This window comes from Hemiscyllium ocellatum, chromosome 10 (genome assembly GCF_020745735.1).
Source record: "Hemiscyllium ocellatum isolate sHemOce1 chromosome 10, sHemOce1.pat.X.cur, whole genome shotgun sequence".
Lineage (NCBI taxonomy): Eukaryota > Metazoa > Chordata > Chondrichthyes > Orectolobiformes > Hemiscylliidae > Hemiscyllium > Hemiscyllium ocellatum.
In genome coordinates, this window is record NC_083410.1 from 49840504 (window position 1) to 49861670 (window position 21167).

At 38.1% G+C, this 21167-nt stretch overlaps 1 protein-coding gene across 2 annotated transcripts in view; it reads left to right on the forward strand.

Annotated features, from left to right (window-relative positions):
* Nucleotides 1–20714, forward strand: part of nek2 (NIMA-related kinase 2) — a 29224-nt gene extending 8510 nt beyond the window's left edge. Inside the window, exons 2-9 of one of the 2 annotated variants that reach the window (XM_060830909.1) lie at nucleotides 2683–2900; nucleotides 3817–4057; nucleotides 5148–5230; nucleotides 11244–11370; nucleotides 13945–14167; nucleotides 15270–15324; nucleotides 17642–17715; nucleotides 20174–20714. In XM_060830909.1, the coding sequence (XP_060686892.1) occupies nucleotides 2683–2900; nucleotides 3817–4057; nucleotides 5148–5230; nucleotides 11244–11370; nucleotides 13945–14167; nucleotides 15270–15324; nucleotides 17642–17715; nucleotides 20174–20403 (1251 nt within the window). In that variant the 3' untranslated portion in view covers nucleotides 20404–20714. The remainder of the gene's footprint in view (nucleotides 1–2682; nucleotides 2901–3816; nucleotides 4058–5147; nucleotides 5231–11243; nucleotides 11371–13944; nucleotides 14168–15269; nucleotides 15325–17641; nucleotides 17716–20173) is intronic. The other variant, XM_060830910.1, reaches the window with a different exon arrangement.
* The last annotated feature ends 453 nt before the right edge of the window (nucleotides 20715–21167 follow it).

Here is a 21167-nt window from a genome sequence, read left to right on the forward strand (position 1 = left end):
CACAATTTTGTGTTACCTCAATCTACTCTGTTCAAAGGAAAAAAGCCCAACCTCTCCAATCTTTCCTTGTAGCTACAATTCTCCAGTCCTGGCAACATTCTAGTAAATTTTATCTGCACTCTTCCAGAACAACTACATCCGTCCTGCAATGAGGCAACCAGAACTGTACACAATACTCCATCTGTGGCCTCAGCAGTTTCATCATTATGTCCCTACTTTTATATTCTATTATTCTGTCAGTGAAGAAGAGCATTCCGTATACTTTCTTTACAGCCCTTTCTACTTCTACTGCTACCTTTAGAGACTTGTGTAGGATTCTAGTTTGCAATCAGTTATTTCCTGACTTTTAAATAGTTCAAATACTCAGTTTCCTGGTTCTAGACATGTCTTATTTAGGGAATATGAAATGAAGAGGCAGTAGACAGGTATTTCAGGGCAAAAGAATCTCTGTGTTGATTTAAAATACAAAAAGTAAGTGTAATACAAGAAAAATAGGTAAATACAATAAATAAGAAACTTGACAATTAATTATACAAAGAACAGTAGTACTATTAAATACACTATTACTAGACTAACATTATTAGAAATTTAGGCGAAAGTGAGGACTACAGATGCTCGAGATTAGAGTCGAGAATGTGGTGCTGGAAAAGCACAGCAGTTCAGGCAGCATCTGAGGAGCAAGAGAATTGACATTTCAGGCAAAAGCCCTTCATCAGGAATGGGCTGTGAACCGAGTAAGTGGAGAGATAAATGGGAGGGGTTGGGGTTGGGGCTGGTGGGAAGGTAGCACAGAGTGTGATCGATAGGTAGATGGAGGTGGGGGTGATGGGGATAGGTCAGAGAGGAGGGTGGAGTGGATAGGTGGAAAGGTAGATGAATGAGTAGGAGAGGTCATGAAATGGAAGGTTGAAATTGGGAACCTAACCTATTGACACCATGGGCAGCACGGTGGCACAGTGGTTAGCACAGCTGCCTCCGTGCCAAAGACGTGGGTTCAATTCCCGCCTCAGATGACTGTGCAAACTCCACACAGACATTCTCCCTGTGTCTGTGTGGGTTTCCTCCGGGTGCTCTGGTTTCCTCCCACAGTCCAAAAATGCGCAAGTTAGGTGAATTGGCCATGCTAAATTGCCCGTAGCATTAGGTGAAGGGGTAAATGTAGGGGAATAGGTCTGGGTGGGTTGCTCTTCGGAGAGTCGGTGTGGACTTGTTGGGCCGAGGGGCCTGTTTGCACACTGTAAGTAATCTAATCTAAAACAATTTCAATTACAAGAGTCATTAATCAGAATTCCTATCCTGGGTCCCAATGCAATGTCATCATCCTTCTTTCCCCTCCTTGCAAGCTTAGTCAGAACGGAGGAGTCTTGGGATTTTATGGTCACCACTCAAACACATTTTTGAAGTGCGCCTGCTTACTGAGGTTTTTGCCATTGGTTCTCCTGGTTCGTAACAGGTCTGTGTCTGGTTGCTCTTGTTCATGGAAGTTCTGGTTGGCTTCCCTTTCTCAGATGTATTTGTTCCGATGAGCCCCTTCATTCGGCTTCCCTGTTCTTGGTTCTCAATTCGGCCTCTGGTTTCTGGTTCCAAAAGTGATTGTTGGGAGTGGGAGCCTGTGGGGAAGCTTTTTGTGCAGAAGCTTGTTTTCGAAAAATACTCTCTTCTCAGGTGAGATTGGGGCTGGCAGTTGTATTGACCGTGTCCTCCATTACCTCCTCTCAAATCAGTACTTTTCTTTAATCTCTTGATGTTCTTTTCTGCAGTTAATTAGCATTCCGATGGTTAGAGTATGTGTGTGAATGGGTTTTGATTCAGGCTGAATGTCCAAAATTCCTGTAGGCCTCATACTGTGCATCATGTATGTAGCCCGATGTGTAAAATCTGTCTCAAGCTTGGTCATTAATTTCAGTTAGTGGTCCTTGTAGAGAGGAGCTGTAAATTATATTTCCAGGCTGAACAATGATTCCAGACAGACATCTGTTTTCTGTGAGTTATGTTTGCATATTTTCAACAGAACTCAGGGTTTTCTAAAGTTTTGAAGTGCTCAGTTTTGCCTAGTATTTTAGATGTTGGGGACTTGTGCTCAACCCTACATTTGCACACTAAGATCTCACTCCATCTACCCCCCCCTCAGTAGATTCTTGTTCATTGTATACTCCCTTTTAATATTTGACCTCCTTAAATGTGTTACCTCCCACTTATCAGAGTTGAACTCTATCTGCCACTTTCCTACCCACTCCGCCAATCCATCTATATTATTTTGGAGCTTATGACTAACCTCTACACTATCCACTACATGGCCAATTTTTGTGTTGTCAGCAAAGTAAGGGTAATGGTCAATGGATGCCCTTGCAAATGGAAAGCTGATACAGAACTTATGGTGACTACTTGTAAATAGTACAACACCAGGTCATTGTCCAACAAATTTATTTGGTACTTGCAATAAACGTGTTAGACTATAACCTGATGTTGTGTGACTTTTAACTTTGTTCACCCCAGTCCAACACCAGCACCTCCACATCATACATGTAAATATGCAATTTTAACATACAGGAACATCTCTTGAATAACCCAATTGTTGATAGAATCTTAAAATTTCAACTTTAAAACTGAATGTTTGATCCTATGTTTGTAACCCAAATTACTGCCATCTGTCTTAATGGGTATTTTCACTAACATTTGCAGGTTCTGGTCTGGAAAGAAATGGACTATGGATCCATGTCTGAGGCAGAGAAACAGATGCTTGTCTCAGAGGTGAACTTACTTCGTGAACTTAGACATCCAAATATTGTTCGATATTATGATCGTATTATTGACAGAACAAATACAACATTATACATAGTAATGGAGTTCTGTGAAGGAGGTGATTTGGCCAGCCTGATTAACAAGTGTATTCGAGAAAGGTAACATCTGTTTATAATGGGAGAATATTACTTGAATATGCTATTTTTGAAAATAGCATAGGATTCCATGTTATCAATACTTTCTGGTTTGAATCTTGAATTTTTATGATGAAATTACATGATGCAAAATATTGTATCATGTGGTCTGGGTTTTTAATTTTCATTGAACAAAAACACAAGTTGTCCATAGTCTTTTTTTTCAGAAAAATACATCACATCATTGCTGTATTTTTCTAAACTATTCAGTATATGAGTTGTCAGTTACTGAAGACCTCATCCAAGGATACTTGGTCCTGTTTAATCATGCAGTCGATGTTTGATAAAGTAATGTATTGAATTCAGTTTGTGTTGTTGAATTTAGTGAGCAATTAGAGACTGCATGTGAAATTGAACCAAAACAGAATGACCCATCATCAGGCAGGCAATGGCGTGACAAAAATAAAATTGTAAGAGTAAAATATTGTAACATCCTCAGATATATTGCTTCTCAGATGCTAAATACTTATGATGACAACTGTTAATATGCCGCAGGTGGTAATGAAGATATATAGAGTCCCCGATTTACAAACATTTGACTTGCGAAAGCTCATACCTTATGAACCTGATCCAAAATGAGGATGTAATTTGAAAGACCCAAAATGCAAACATTTCCTGCACTAATGAATAGCTGCTTTACATTGTCCTACATTGTGTTGCAACTTGCACACAAATCAACTTGCAAACAAAACCTGCTTGCAACCTGAGGACTACCTGCAACCCTTATTGAATGTTGTTTAGCTCCAAAGATGCATATTTTGTCTTAACATCTCTTAACCATAGAAATTTTATGGAATTCTTCATTAGGTCGTGTTTCTTACTGAATACTTTTAGGAATATTGTTCCTTTATTTAAAAAAAAATGTTAATTTGTCTTTCAGGCGATATTTAGAGGAAGACTTTGCCCTGCGTGTCCTTGCTCAGACCGCTTTGGCCTTACGAGAATGTCACAGACGAAGTGAAAGTGGTCGCACAGTGCTACACAGAGATCTCAAACCAGCAAATGTCTTTCTTGACGCGCAACATAATGTCAAATTAGGTGATTTTGGCTTGGCTAGAATTTTGCAACATGATACTAGTTTTGCCAAAACATTTGTTGGCACTCCATACTACATGTCTCCAGTGAGTATACACTTTCCTTACAGTATTTGAAAGTGCACACAACATCAATGTTAAACCCCCTATTCCCATCCTCCTTCTTCTCCTGCCCACAGAGGTGTAAAGAGCTGGACAAATTAGACTGTGTTGGCAGATCATGAGTCACAGCCAATAGGTTAGCAATGTGAAACTGTTAAGTTTTGCCTGAAAGTTTTGGAGTGGTGGGATTGGTGTGTGGCAGAGAGTGATGATCACTCTGGTTCTATGAAATTAAGTGGTTGTCCTGTTCTGTTATACCAGCTCTGGCCCCAGTCTGCTGCAAGGGAGTTGGGGTTGCCATGCTCCAGAACCACCCCCATCCTTTGTATTCACTTATGGGACATCGACATTGTTGGTGGCCAGCATTTATTGTCTATTCTTAGTTGGCCTTGAGAAGGTGGTGATAAACTGCCTTCTTGAACTGCTGCAGTCTATGTGCTGTAGGTTATTGGGTGGAATGTCTCTGTTATGCCCTGACAGATTCTGGAGATGGTGCCAGTCTCTCAGTTGAATGCTGTCTGGTGATGGCTCCTGCATTGCCAGAAGCAAATGGTAGCTCCAGCAAGTGGTGTGAACCTGGTGGGCAGTGTGTAGAATGGGAAAAACTGAAAGTTGGAAGTCTTGTGACAACCACAAGTTGGAGAGACCGAGGACTTTGTACCAAAATGGCATCAGGTCATTGTTTAGTGATCCAATGCTGAAAAAAAATCTCATAATGCTCAATGAGATTTAAGACCCCAAAACACTTCACAACATTAAGCTGAGATTTATCCTTGAGTCAAGACTAGGCAAAATGTTCAGGATTTATTTAAATCCTCACAAACTTAGTCTGTTTGTTAAGAGTTTGTGCTTTCACCACATTCTGTCCAGGAAGAATAGAAACTGTCTCTCTCCTTCTCTAACTTCCATTTCTTCCTCAGGTTGAACAGGTTGCAGGGCTCAGAACACACTGACGTTGAAATGTTATCTAACTTCATTAAAGTAACTACCTACTTTGGGTAAATAAAGAATTGCAATTATGATATAACTAACAATGTATGTTTCCATTAATCATTTTGCATGATTTAATTTGCAGGAACAAATTAATCACATGTCCTATAATGAGAAATCTGATATATGGTCCTTAGGATGTCTACTGTATGAACTTTGTGCACTTTCGTAAGTACCGTACTAAGGCTATTCTAATCACAGCATCTTCTGCTCTGATTGTGAGCTTGCATTTTATGACTTAATGCAATTTTTTTTGCTTTCTCCCTCTAACGTTTGTTATAAGTGGATGGTTTTCATTAAGGGTATGTTTTGTGCAGACAGATTCTCTTAAAGCTTTGTAAAGTCAAAGACTCATGGTGTAACCCACTTATGTTTGAAATTCTAGAAATGAATTGAAGTACAACTCTATTTCAGGCAATTTTTAAGCACACTGCCAGTTGTTGGGGCGGTTGTTTGGATATACTGAAAATTCTGGAAATCTGAGTAATCAGGAAAATATTTGGTGGATTCCATTCATCAGATATTCATAGTACAAGTTGTTGTTTTATTCGTGCTCATATCATTGTAAAGATCTAAATGATTGGAGGAACGGGCAGCAGACGTTCTAGTGTTGTCTGCATTTATTTTCTCAAGGTGTTTGATCTATTGCTTTATGACTCTTTTGTTAGAAGAAGGTGGAGGTGTGAGAGGATATAGCCCAATTTTATTTTATATGGGATGTGTTCTGCTGCTTATTTGGAGACACTAGCTTTTGAGGCGCTGCTTCTTCAGCTGGTTGTGGAGCAGAATCATATGACAAAGAATTTATAGCACCAGGATTGCTGTGTCATGGAATATAATATTATACAAATTTAACTTGAGTCTTTCATCTTTTAGAATGGTCATGTTAGTTTCGGTTCCTTCATACGTAAATTTCAGAACTTTTTTTAAAGTTACATTCTCAAGGTAGCTTTGAAAAATAGGTGCCATCTCAGCTCAGATAATGTAGTGAAGGTGCGAGGTTAAAGTCTGTCTGTGTCCCAATATTAGGTCAGACTGATTCTATTTCTAAAGTGGGGTTTATAGAATTTTACATGGATTTATGCAGGTTTTAAGCAAAATGAAATGTAATTCTGCAATTACAAATTTGCCCCACAAACTTGTGTGTGTATGCAGGGGGGACCGAGTGAGTGTGTGGGGGTGAGTGATGTGAATGTGTGTTTGGGTATAAGTGTGTGAGAAGGTGCGTGTGTTGGTGTGAGTGTGGGGGGTATATGTGTGAGTGAATGAGAGAGAGCTTCTGTATATAGAGGGTCTGCGTGGGTGAGTGGGTCTGTAGAAGAGAGTGTGGGCGTGTAGGCCTCTGTGCCCGCATGCGTGAGAGTGTATAGTGTAGTGGGGTCACCTGTAGTGCAATATGAACCTAATGTTCCAGTTGAGGCCATCCCCATTGGTACCGAACATGGCTATCAGACTCTGCTCAGCCACTTACATTGTTGCCCGTCCCAAAGTCTGCCTTGGAGGAATGTCACCCGAAGGTCTGAGGCCAAATGTCCCGGACTGCTGAAGTGTTCCCCAACTGGGACAGAACATTCCTGGCTGGTGATTATTCATCTGTTGCCGCAGCCTCTCCTCTGTCTTGCCAATGTACCGTGCCTCTAGGCATTCTTGCCTGCAGCGTGTGAGGTAGACAACATTGGCTGAGTCACATGAGTACTTGTCGCATACTTGGTGGGTTGTGACCCCATGTGTAATGGTGGCATCCGTGTCAACACTGTGACATGTCTTGCAGCATCTACCGTGACTGGGTTGCATGGTGTTGTTCTGAGGCAAGGCAGTTTGCTCTGAACAATGATCTGTTTGAGGTTTGGTGATTGTTTAAAGGTAAGAAGGTGTGGGGAAGGTCTTGGTGAGGTGCTCATCCTCATCAATAATGTGTTGCAGGCTGCAAAGTCGCTTTTCAGCTCCTGGAAAGTGCTTGACAACGAAGGGCACCATATCGGTTGCAGCTCATGTCTGTCTCCTGAGGAGGTCATTACGGTTTCTTGCTTTGGTATGTCAGAACCGGCGGTACTTAAAGTGTCTGTCACATTCCTCCTCATCTGAACAGATCCTGTGAATGAATAGGGTTTGTCCATAGAGGATGGCAGTTTTATTATATTTAGAGTGGAAGTGAGACAAATGTAGCATAGTGAGGTTATCTGTGTATTTACAGTAGAGTGAGGTGCCCATCCCTGATGGCGATGCATGTGTCCAAGAATGAGACAGATACTGGAGAGTAGTCCATGGTGAGTTTGGTGGGATGAAACTCGTTCATATCCCTGTGTCATTGTTTCAGTGATTTCTTCGCCATGGGTTCTGAGGAGGAAAATGTCGTCCATAGTCCATTTCTTTCCAGACCAGAACCTGCAAATATATCTGATGTATAGTATTGGTTAGAGGTCCTGCATAGAGAAGAAGTCTTGTTTGAACCTGTGAATGAAAATTTTGGCATATTGTGGTACACATTTGGTCCCCATACTGGATGAAGAACTGGTTGCCAAAGGTGAAAACATTGTAATTGAGGATGAAGCGGATGAGTTGTAGGACATTGTTTGGAGATTGGCAGTTGTCGGTATTGAGTACTGAGGCTGTTGCCATGATGCCATAATTGTGGAATGCTGAAACACCCACTGTGGTGAAGAATGTTCCAGGTTCAACTGGTCCGTAGGTGCTGAGTTTCTGTATGAAATCTGTAGTATCGTGACAGAAACTGGGGGTCCTCTGTACAATAGGCTTCAACAACTCTTCAGTGTAACTAGAGAGGTTCTCACACAGTGTCCCGTTGCCTGATACGATGGAATGTCCTGGTGTGTTGGCTTTGCATAGAGAACTCTGAAGGATGGATCAAAAGTCTTGATCAATGTTTTTAGTTCATGGATGTGCTCTTTGGTTGTAGCGGCTGGTCATTGCCTGGAGTGTTCCTGGTTCTTCTGGATTGGAAGTGGTCATTTTAACTTCTTTTGTCAATTGAAAAACTAACTTGACAACTGCTTTCACATCCCCTGCCCTGTTTTCTCCCATCTATTTGTAATTTTGTTTTAGTGTTAGAAGGGCATATGAAGAGGGTCATGTGATCTATTCTGTTTTGTGCCTGACAGCACGTTGGTGGCTTAGATGTTAAAGGTGGGGGACACCGGGTTGTTTTATTGGGATGGAGGTGTAAGATATTCACAACTTTGGATAATGACTTTGGCATCTGATTACTGCAGTATTAAGTCTTAATAGAAAACTTAGAAATGTCATGTTTGTTTCTTTATATCTATGTTTATTTAATTTCCAGATAGAATGGAGTTGGAGGGTTTAAGGGGTGGCTAACTAATATTTCTAGCTTGATACAAGGTGCTGTGATTTACGTTGCCACAAAGATGGGCTTTAAAGGGGGAAAAGTCCATAACAAATCATTGTAATGTTGGGTTACGTGATTTTTTTCTTAAGCTATTCTGAGCCCAACAACCAGGTTCAGCCTGAAAGAGAAATGAAGGTAAGAGTTAGAGAGACAGTCTCTATTCTTCCCACACAGAATATAGTGGAAGCACACACTCTGATTGGAGAGGTACAAATGCTGAAAATTTTGCCTAGCTTAGCCTTGATTCAAGAGTAACTCAGCTTAAAAGGAGACAAGGTGTTGGACACTGAGGATGATTTTTGACAGGCTACAAGAGAGTTGACAGTGTAAATTACAACCGTGTTGAGGGGAATTTTATAGTTTGGATCCAAGTTGCAGTTGAAATAATGGTTAGTCATTGTTGCTTTTAGTTCATGGTTAAAAGCTTAAAACTTGAAATCTTGCTCTTAGTCAGTTACATGAACTTTGAATTTGTTTTTAGAAATCATTGATCTCTCCAAGGATGGTAACCCTTTGTTACAAATCATTTCATTCAGTTTTTTTTTATTCATTTGATTCTTATTTTGGTTTTGATGTTTTGAAACATGGTTTATTATACCCTCCTTAGTTATGCATAGAAATGTCATTTGATGATTTGCAGCTTTTTAAGTCATCAAAAATGATTGACAATTCTGAAGTGTTCTAAAACATTTAAGTCTTAACTGAGCTAAGATGGGTAGCATTTTTAAAATAATAAACATTTGTTTGGTATGCTGTTGTGTTTACCTAATAATAATAATAATAATAATAACAGCTCAATTCAGGTGTAATTAATCCAACTAGCATAAAAGATTTGGAAATTTTAAACATAAAACCAGCAATATAGAAAAGATTTATCCCGTGCAGTAATCTTAAAAAAAATTGAGTGGCCAAGAACTATTTCAAGTAAAAAGGCAAGTGGGACTAGGTTGGGTTGGGATATCTGGTAGGCATGGACAGGTTGGACCAAAGGGTCTGTTTCCATGCTGTACGTCTCCATGACTCTATAACTTTATTTCTTAAGTTAATCAGACAATAATTAACTAACAACTAAATACAAGTTCTTACTCTAAGCTATTTTTTTTAAACCTTCCTTTCTATAATACTAGTCCAATAAAACTCCTGATTACGATTTACAAAACAAAACGTCTTGTCTCAAAATCAGGCAGCTTGCTTTCTTCTTGGTATTTCGGTCTTTTCTTCTTCTTGGGAATCCTTCTTCATAAGTTACTGATCGATAAAGGTACCTTTTAAGAGCACCATTTCCTGGGCAGTGTGTAGAAGTCGTTGGCTTGGCAATTCTCCTCTCAACTGTTCAATTTTCCCCAGTCTTATACACTCCCCCCAAAAGCATCGGAATGTATCATTTGCTTTTAAGGTTGTCAATATACTAAATTCAAATTGGATTGGAGTTGGGTATTTTTTCAGGGTATAATTTAAACTGATTGGCCTAATTCAAATCTGTTTTGTCACTTCCAGACAACCAGCTAATCAAGTTGTTCCACCAAATGTTACTTTTTTTTTCAGAACACTTGGTTCTCTCAGGTAGTTCTGTTGGTTTTAACTCTCTTAAAGATACAGTACATACACATCTTCATAACAACTCAATCATTTAATAGGTACCCACAAAAGGTATCACACCTCCAGGTCAAAAATGCTCATTTCACTTGACTGAGTCAGTTTAGAAGATTCTTGAAACGTGTTAATTTTCTTAGACATACATGAATAGACATTTAAAATTATTTTATATCAAAGAATATAACTCTGGAAGAAACTGATTGGTGCATACCAATGAAACCAGTGAAAGTATCAGGATACTTTTTTATGGGCATTTTTCATGTGATTTTAAAATCAAATTATTTTACAGGTGATGGATAGAATATTATTATAACATGCTAATTTATGGTAATAAATTCATTTTTAGCTGTATTAATAAAACATTACCCAGCCATCAATCTTGACCACATTCTGGGAACCGTTATAATGGAAAGAAACAAAGAACCAATTACATTCCATCACCCTGCTCATTTGTAGAAATGATTTTATGTATGTTATGCAAAACAAATTTGAACAGAAACTGTACTGCCATCTAATCAATGCATTTTTCTACACATTTTTCTTATTGTGCCAAAGGGGAAAATCCTATTATGCATTCGAACTGCTACTGATGCAAACTGGTGTTGTAACTGTTAGTATAATGACATCTAGTGACCATTCTACAGTACTGAAGACAAAACAGATCATTTGGATTGTAGTTCAAATCTGTGTAAAACAGTTCTTCAGCTTGCATTGATAAATAATTTTGAAAGTAAAAAGCCTTGACATCGATTGAATTACAATGTGTCGAGCTTTTTTTTTGTGTTTGAATTCACTAGTGGGATGTGGTTATTGCTGCCTGGGCCAGAGGTTATCACCTTTCCCTTGTTCTCTTTGAAGATAGAGGTGAGCTGCCTTCTTGAGCCACTGCAGTCCATGTGATGTAGGTAGACCCTAATGCTGTTAGAGAGGGAAATCTGGGATTTTGACCAAATACCATTGAAAGCATGGCGATACATTTTCTAAGACAGGATGGTGAGTGGCTTAGAGGAACTTGCAAGTAGTGGTGTTGCCATTATCCTTCCAGATGCATGCTGTTGTGGGTTTGGAAGGTGCTGTCTAAGGAGCTTTACTGATATCTGATGACATTCTGCTGATACCACATCCAGATTGAGCTTTGCTATTGGTCAGACTAATCATGTTTTGTCATTAAAACTGTGTTTGATTACCTGATTCAATTTTGAATTTTATATTTTAAAGCCCACCTTTCACTGCGTATAATCAGAAGGACTTAGCAGAAAAAATAAGAGAGGGCAGGTTCAGACGAATTCCTTATCGCTATTCTGATGAACTAAATGATCTGCTTGGCAAGATGTTAAACCTTAAGGTCAGTATCAGGTTTTTGTTTTTGTCAGATGTACATGTTTTTTTACTCTTTTTAAATGTCTTAATTCCTTTTCCATCTTCTGTTATTCACTGTCCTGTATTGCCCACAAAAACCATCCCTGCATCAAGAAAAAATGTGAAGCCTAAATTATATGTTAGTTGTAGACAGATTGCCAGCTGTATAGAAGCTAGAAGTAGGAGAAGGCCATTTGGCCCTTCAAGCCTGCTCTGCCATTCATCATGATCATGACTGATTGTAGAACTCAGTAGCCTAATCCTGCTTTCTCCCCATAACCTTTGATCCCATTTGCCCCAAGTGCTATGTCTAGCTGTGCCTTGAATACAGTCAATGTTTTGAAATCAACTACTTCCTGTGGTAATGAATTTCAGAGGCTCTCCACTCTTTGAGTGAAGAAGTGTCTCTTCATCTCCATCCTAAATGGTCCTTCCTGAATTTTTAGTCTGTGACCCCTGGTTCTGGACACACCCACCATTGGGAACATCCTCCCTGCAAGTACCTGTCTAGTCCTGTTAGAATTTTATAAGTCTCAATGACATTCCCCCTCACTCATCTGAACTCTAGTGAAAACAATCCTAACCTAGTCAATCTCTCCTCATACATCAATCTTGCCATGCTCGGAATCAGCCTGGTAAACCTTCGCTGCACTCCCTTGAAAGCAAGAGCATCCTTCCTTAGAAAAGGAGACCAAAACTGCACACAATATTCGAGGATAGAAATTATGGTGAATCCTTTATAAGCTCTGGTTAGGTCAGAGCCACAGATTCTCTTTGGAGCAAAGGAGTTTGGGAAGAGATTTGATACCAGTGGACAAGATTCTGATGGGTCTAGATAAGGTGGATAGAGACAAACAATTCCCATTAGCTGAAAATATAAAGATTAGAAAACATAGATACAAGGTTTTTTGCAAAGATGCAAGAGAAGGTAAGGAAGAATTATTTTTATGCATAGAGTGGGAATGTGATCTATAAATTGAAAGCAAACTTGGATGGGCACTTGAAGGAAAAAGAACCTGTAGGGCTATGTGTATAGAACCAGGCAATAGGTTGATTTGATTGCTCCATTGAGGGCAAGCATAGACTCAGTGGACTGAATTAACTTCTTTTGTGCCATAAGTGGCTCCGTGAGTGCTTAGTAAAATCACTCTTTGTATTTATCCTAATATTAGATCGAATATTTTGCTTCCTAGTTGTTATAAGAAATTTTTGTGACTGTGTTATTACCAGTTGATTAATTGATAGAACCATCAGCTGTATATTTTCAGAAATTTGCTGATTATTTACTTTGATATTCTGTTTTAGTATGACCAGTCACTCTTTCAAGTCACTCCTTTCAGTTGTGAAAGCATTTTATATTGTCCAATGTCTATTAAACAATAGTGTGAATTGAAGATGCTAACACAGAATATTTGTTCCTTTATTTTGGCTTCATTTGTTAGTAACTGTAAGCGCATGATGGCATCAGCAATTCATACTACTGTTTAACTGATATTGGGCAAGAAAAGCTATACAATCAGTAGCAAGGGAGATGGAGTTGCATTTGACTGGTGATGTGTAATCACATAATTTGAAGCTGCTATGTATGCAGTGCATAACTTGGAAATTTGAAACAGATGGTCATATTATTGATAGCTTGATAACACTGCTGTAGTGAAACATCTACTTAATCGAAAATAATGTAATGGTTTTGCAGCAAGACAATTTTTCTTTTGTCTATCTCTAGCCTTACTGCGGATATTTAGAATCAACTATATAGCAGGGGGTTGGAATTGCTAAATAGTTTCTTCACTGAATATGATTTTTTTTTGTTTAAACAAGCTATCAGTTTTCATATTTGTCATCATTCGGTGCTAGTCAGTAAATTACCAGACCTGTTAATTCCATTCCTGATTTAAACTGGTTGAATTTGAATTCTTGAGTTGCTAATACAGTGAACTGGTCATAATCCTAGAATCCCAACAGTATGGAAGCAGGCCATCCGACTCATTGAGTCCACTGACCCTCCAAAGAGCATCCCATCCGGACCCACCCCGTACCATTTCTCTGTAACCCTGCATTTTCTATGGTCAATCCACCTAACCTGCACATCCTTAGACTGTGAGAGGAAACCCTTGCAGACACTGGGAGAATGTACAAACTCCATAGACAATCGCTCGAGGGTGGAATTGAAACCAGGGCCTTGGCACTGTAAGGCAGCAGTGCTAACCACCATGCTACCCAATATTGAGGGATCTTGAGTTCTGAACTAAACAAAAGTCAAGTGACATTGATGCATTTCTTGGTTTTATTCAAGAAAGAAAGCATAATTAGATAAAGCAATTTTTAAGGAATATGATGAATGCTATTTACAAAATGGAACTGTGCATTGTTCCTATTGACTTGTGCCTTTATTGGTTTCTACTCTTTCTTGGGCCACCTAATATGTGAACAATTGATGATGTACAGAGATCTAAGTGAAGTGAAATTATTTCTGGGGAGAGGGAGCAGGGGAAGACACACACAATCATTGATCATTTTTACGTAATTGATATATATTGTATTATTTTAAAATGATTAGGATTATTTAAGGCCTTCTGTGGATGAGCTAATGCAGCATACCTTGATTGCTGATTTGGTGGCTGAAGAGCAACGAAAAATGTCAGCTGAAAGAAGAGGGAGAAGATCTTTGGAGAATGAACATCTCCAGGACCGTGACCCAATGGTGACTGAGCTGAAACTTAAAGAAGAACAGCTTCAGAACAGGGAGAAGGCCTTAAAAAAGAGAGAAGAGTTCCTTGAACGTAATTATGTTTGCTTGATTTATTCTAGTTATGGTATATTGAAATGGAATTAAAGTCTATGTTCATATTGGGATCTGGCTCTTAGCATTATTGAATCCACAGCAAAATAAAGCAACTTTATCTTAGGTTTTATTTCTTTTGGTTTTCTTCCTCTATTTGGCGTTATGGGGTTGTGAAATAACCAACAGTTGGTTGAAAGTCCACATTCATATAAATGACTTACTCGGGTTGGTTATAAGAAAATGGTTTTATGATGTTTCTTTTATTTGGAGGTAAGATGTGAATAAAGACGCTTCACTTTCAAACAATTACATGTTTTATACATCCTTTCTCCTAGTGAGTTTTGAGAAGATTTGTAGCTCAGGTTGAGGTTCTGGATGTACGTTTCCTCGCTGAGCTGGAAGGTTCATTTCCAGACGTTTCATCACCCTACACGGTAAAATCTTCAGTGGGCCTCAGGCGAAGCACTGCTGATAAGTCCTGCTTTCTATTTATATGTTTGGGTTTCTTTGGGTTGGTGATGTCATTGCCTGTCGTGAAGTCACTTCTGGTTCTTTTGCTCACCCCCTGAGAAAAAGAACCGGAAGTGACTTCTCCACAGGAAATGACATCACCAGCCCAAAGAAACCTGAAAAATATAAATAGAAAGCAGGACTTATCAGCAGTGCTTCACCTGAGGCCCACTGAAGAGGTTACCGTGTAGGGTGATGAAACGTCTGGAAATGAACCTTTCAGCTCAGCGAGGAAACGTACATCCAGATACATTTTCCTATTACCTCAGCAGCAGCTTCAAACTGATCAAGTCCTGCCTATTGTGATTATATAACATGATTTTTTCTGGCATAAGATCAGAGTTCCATTCAGTTGTGTGATTGGAAGAGGAAGCATTGTTGCAATTGTCATTCATGAGCATTACGTTCACCTTTGAACTTGCCTTCATGTTGGATCTCTGCAGAACTTCATGTGCAACAGCTTTTCACAACCTTTTCACAATTAACTATTTTGTATACAAAAAGTAGATTTTAGATGTGTTAAATAGTAAAATGTGTGTGAAAATTGTACTTGGTACTGTTACCAATGCTTTTTACTTATTTTTCTTCAGAACGTGAGCAAGAACTTTGCATTCGAGAGAGACTGGCAGAAGAAAGGTTTTCTAGGTAACATCCAACTTAGAGTTTGCCTTTGAATGGAGGAGTTGAGGCAGCAACTTGTACAATAAAATTTAATTTCAATTCTGTCTATCCAACATGAAAAGCCACCCTTGGAAAACTTGAAGTGCTTTTATCTTCCTGGAATTACACTAACAACTACAGATGGCAGAGGAATTTCATTTCCGTTGAGATGATCAATTGTAGTATAGTCAGTAAATTTCCATGTTTAAAATACATTTTCTCAGGTGCATTACTTCAATACACAAGTATGGTGGGCAAAACTGTCCTGAAAATTTCAAATTGCCCCAGGCAATGTACCATCACTGGATGACAACTAATGGGGGAAAATGTTGTCTCTGAGTAGAAGGAAACCTGACAAGCTGCTCCTAAAATCACAGGCATGTTCTCTCCTGCACTTGCTGTTTAATATCTTTGTTGCAAGTTTATCCAAAACAAACACTGGAGTGAAGCATCCTGTGAATACTCCCATGGGGATAACTTATTAGTATTATTGCTAAACAATTCAGGACCTGGATAATGTTTTGGGAACTTGGGTTTGAATCCCACCATGGTAACTGGTGGAATTTGAATTTGAATTTGAATTAATCTGGATTTAAAAGTCTAATGATGACCATGAAACTGTTAGCCAATTGTCAGGAAAAACCCTGCTTTACTGATTCACCAGACCATACTTGGTCTGGCCTACTTCCAGACTCAGTAAAAGGGTTGATTCTCAACTGTTCTCTGGACATTTAGGAATGGGGCAATGAATGCTGGCTTAGCCAGCAACAACCACATCCACTGAATGAATTTTTTAAAAAATGGTGGGGTAGCAAGCAGTTGTGTAAGTGACTTGTATTGAGTTTTTTGTTAAGTCATGGATAAAATAGGGAGGAGTGATGACAGCTGAAGGGTATGTAGGGCAAGAAGGGAGTTGCAGTATTGTAGGGGGTGAAGGATACTACATATGAGGGAGAACTGATTTTAAACTTGTCACAACGGCTAACTGGGATCCAAAACATTCACTGAAGTAATTAATTCCTTGCAAATAAATGTGTAATTTCCTGATTATGGTTGTATATGTTTAGTAGCTACAATACTTGGAAAACATGTAATGGACCAATTGTAACTAACAGGGTATTAATTACAATGTTTAAATATGTGAGATTGAAATGGTGAGGGGCAGTTTAAAAAAAAATGTCTAAATGCCTGGTTAAAATGTTCCAGCTTTATGAATAAATTCCGAATACATTAGCTTTGATCTCATTAAGCTATGGAAGGTGTTTTTGAGGTGATGCATTTTGTTTTACAAGTGTGTCAGTAATATTTTGAAAGTCAACTTTTTTGCTGACTTAAACCTGTTATCTTTACTAATTTTAACTACTGTAGTATCTGGGGAATTAATGTTTTCATTGTATGTTGTGACAATTTAATGGAGAGTTGATTAATTTTGGGCATATTGATGAATCCTTTTCACTCTGAGTGCAAATGCCCCATATATCAACACAAATACAGAAAGTATTGTTACTAAAAGACTACATTACCTAATAAGTGAATTAATAAGAATTAAATAGTAGTTACAATATCCATGAAATGACCTCAAAATAAAAAAGAAACCCCTAAGAAACTGTTGTCATGACTGAAATTTAATGCATGTGGACCAAGATGGTGATCTATAGATATCGTGATACTTTACTTTATATTTAACCTCTCAAGGGTTCTAATTATGAAGTGCTTATGATAACAAAATTTGCAATCTGAAATTTCACCAATCACCTTAAACTCATGTCCTTCTATTCTCATTCTCTCTATTAGATCTGTATAGATCCCTCAATTTTGAATACTTCTATCAAATTTCCTCTCAACCTTCTCTTCTATAAATTATTGTGGATTAGGTCCATAATGTAGTACACTGTGCTATATATCCCAACAAAGAAACTAGAGTCTTTATTGCATTAGTTATCTTCATATAGATTTGTGTATTAGAATTATTTATATATATTTTGAAATAAAACTAAAGCTATATATTTAAAAGAAATTAGTTCTGCATTTATGAAATATGAAGTATTTTTTTAAAAGAAATTGTGTAATTTGGGATTGAAACTGAACTCCATACTAACAGCAATTAGTTCTCACTAATGAGTAATGTTTCTTTTCTTCTACTATTGTTTTCTCCTGAACATCATCAATATTGCATCCTCTGTGTCATGATTGTTTTATTAAGTAATATTTTCTGTTTTAAGTCTGAGGTTTTTTTTCAAGAGTTCCTATTCATTTGCTAATGCTCAAGTAAAAAAATGTAACTTTTATGATCTCTGAACAGGGCAGAGACCATATTAAAGAACTATACCTTGATGAAGGAAAAGCAAATACTGAAGACAGCAGTTCTTCGATTAGGTATGTGGCATTGTGAATGGCACTTGGCATTCCCTTCTGGCTAGAATGTGATACATATGAATGATGCATGAATCTGATATTCTTATAGTTTTCAATTAAATATCTGAATTTGCAACATTTTTATCTTGGTTTTATATATTTTAAATATACATAGATCATAAGAAGTATTTTTACTTTCCATGATCTGCTGACTAAATATATTGACATCGGGAAGAATTGTGCGTATGCACTCGACTTGCACTGTGTCCACTGGCACGCATGTAATTTCTCCCACCACTGATGTCATTGATTTGCTTTGCTGGTTGATACCAATACTGGTTTGTGGGAGCAGTGTCTACCACTGGCCTGATCTTCAATCACCTTCTTTCCTTGTTCTGCAGCCACTCCAGATCCTCCTACCTTCATCAACCCTCTCCTATAGTCGCAACACCAGATAGATACAGAAGAAACTGCTGTCTATATTGTCCCATCACATAATCCCAGCAAGGATGCAGCAGGGTTTAAATATAGAACTGCAGTTCTCACATCCATTTAAATTCTCAAAATTTTTGGTAGCTTCCATTAGATTAGAAGGTGCTATTTTCTGGAAAATTATTGTTAGATCTTGGAATGGTTATGTCCAGATATGTCACAATCTCAAGTACTAATTACCTAATTAATTTGTTTAAGTTGTAACCACGTTTATTTTAAAGGGAAGTGATTTGTTTTTTGCCTCTTGAAGAAGAGGATATTGAACTGTTTGCAATTTCCAATTGAAGATATTTTTGCAGTTTCTCAGCTGGCCTGTGTCACCTTTTTTGGAATGTCTTTGGCATTGAGATCAAAGTTAGGAAGCGCACAAACTGCAGTTGCAGCTTCATCAAACCTTTGTTGTAACTGGTGGACTTGTTCCAGGCCAGTTTAAAACTGCCACATGAATGTCTACTGTCAGATTTTTAATGATTTATTTCTTCAGATTTGTTGGTTATTCTGGTAGAAAATCAGTTCTCCCTGTGTCTGCATGGGTTTTCTCCGGGTGCTCCGGTTTCCTCCCACAGTCCAAAGATGTGCGGGTGAGGTGAATTGGCTTTGCTAAATTGCCCATAATGCTAGGTGCATCAGTCAGAGGGAAATGGGTGGGGATGAGTTAATCTTTGGAGGGTCGGTGTGGACTGGATGGGAAGGGGCTGTTTCCCCACTGTAGGGAATCTAATCTAACATAATCTAAAATTGTTGAACAAGTTCTTTTTTTAAAAAAAAAAGGCAGCATGTGAGAAATCTCAGTTGATAAATAATGGAACTCTATAACGTCAAGGTTATAGTTTTGAGCACGGGTTAAGCAATAGATTTTTAAAAATGTTTCATGAAATAAAAACATTTTTAATTTTACCAGCTCGTTAAGAGATCATAACTTGAATGTGTTGCAGTCTTGATCTGGGTTTTTTGCAAATTTTAAGACAATTTTCTTTTAAATGGCTTTTTTTTAATCTATTTTCTAATTTAATTCCACTTCACTCTTGCTTCTTGCAATGATGTCACATTATTTCTTATTTTATCTTTAAAGTTTTTGGGAACCAATTACCTAATCCATAAAGGTTGGCTGTTACTATGATGTCACTGACTCCTTTATATATGAGAAGTTCTCCCCCTAATGTTGCAGCATCAATGAATGCAGTTAACCAAGTCAAATAAACCAAATGTTTGACCTCATAATCCATATTTTTGTTTGTACTTTTGCTGATTATGCTGCTATTTATGATTTTAATATTTTTTAAAAGCAGAAACATGATTCACGTTCATGGGTTGCTTGACAGTGTAACTGAAAATAAACAGTAAGCTTTGAGAAACTGATCATATTGCTTGTGTAAGGAGCTGTTGAAATCAAAACTAACTTCACAAGTAAGACATTTTAAGATTGCTCAGGTAATTTGCTCACAGGTGGAATAAACGATTTTTATATTCCAAGGAAATTAATTACAACACACTTGTAGACATCTTTATTACAGCTATAGGCATGTGATTGATTAGGTCCTCAAAAGTGAGGATTACATCTTGAAAGTGAACTTTTGGAATAGATTCCAATTTACTGCACTGCTTGCCCAAACAAGATTTTTACCCAAATTTAAAGTAATGCTGTCTGGCTGAAAGTGGCCAGATGAGCAAAGCACCTTGGGATGGGAGCCTTGTTTTCAATATATAGATTTAGTTGAATAATGTCATCCGGAGCTGACCTGCAATTTTGATTGAATGTCTCTACAGGGGAATTATCTGAAGTGACAGGGTGTTGCAGTGGAATATTTTTCCATCCAGTAGCATTCTCCTATGCAAACCATTAAAATGGTTGATCCCTTTCGGGAAAAAAAAGGGTTGAAACATTAGAGTTAACAAACCTCTTGTACATTGTTATTTAAAATTTGGGATTCATAATCGGTAGAATATGCATTAAACTGATTTCTTTTCAAATTTCCCATTCTGCTAGATGATTATGTAGACACAGAATCCTCTCCAGGGAAGAAGAAAGTTCATTTTGCAGGAGAGAGTAAAGAAAACATTCACTTCCAGGAAAGTGATGCAACAAAGCGCCTATGTAAACCAAAAAATTTGGATCTGAAGAAAAGATTGCAAGCAGCTAATCTCCGAGCCAGAGCATTATGTGAATTGGAAAAAACTTACCAACTAAAGAGCCGACAACTTTTGGGCATGCGCTGATTTGTCTGTAATGAACATTTTTTAAAAAGAAAATATATTTGATATAATAGAAAAGCTGTGATTTATAGAATGGTAGTCTATCACAAATTTGACTATCTCTTACTGTGTGCGTCAGATATTCAATTTAGTCTCAACTTTTGCTTCCAAACATTCAAAAGAGCACCCTTTCTCTTCACATCATAATTCACCTTGTTTTCTAACATGCTGCTGCTCCATTGAGGTACCCAACGCGGCAAATCACACACCATCTTTCCTAGTCCGAGTCAAAAAAGTGGCAGTGGAAAAAGCACAGCAGGTCAGACAGCAGCTGAGGACCAAGAGAGTCGGTGTTTTGGGTATGACCCTTCGACAGTCCTGATGAAGGGTCATTCCTGAATCATCGACTCTCCTGTTCCTTGTGTGCTGCCTGACCTGCTGTGCCTTTTCCAGCGCCACACTTTATCAAGTGACTCTCCAGCATCCGCAGGCTCACTAAGTCCTACCTTCCCTATTCCATTAACTTTTCTTCATACTTTCAAACTTTGCTTTGGAACATGTTACAGCACATACATGCTGGTATGGCCTCTTAAAAGTATTCCATTTCCTGACTTTATTGTTACATGTTTATTTCTGTTATAACTTTTGTTGACCCAGTGCTACCATTTTTGCATATGAGATTAGATTTGTTGTAAAGTATTTTCAAAGCACTCCAGTTTGGAGTAAACAGCTTCATATTAAAATTTATATTCAATTTATTGTCATTCTATGTTTAAGTATTTTCTCAA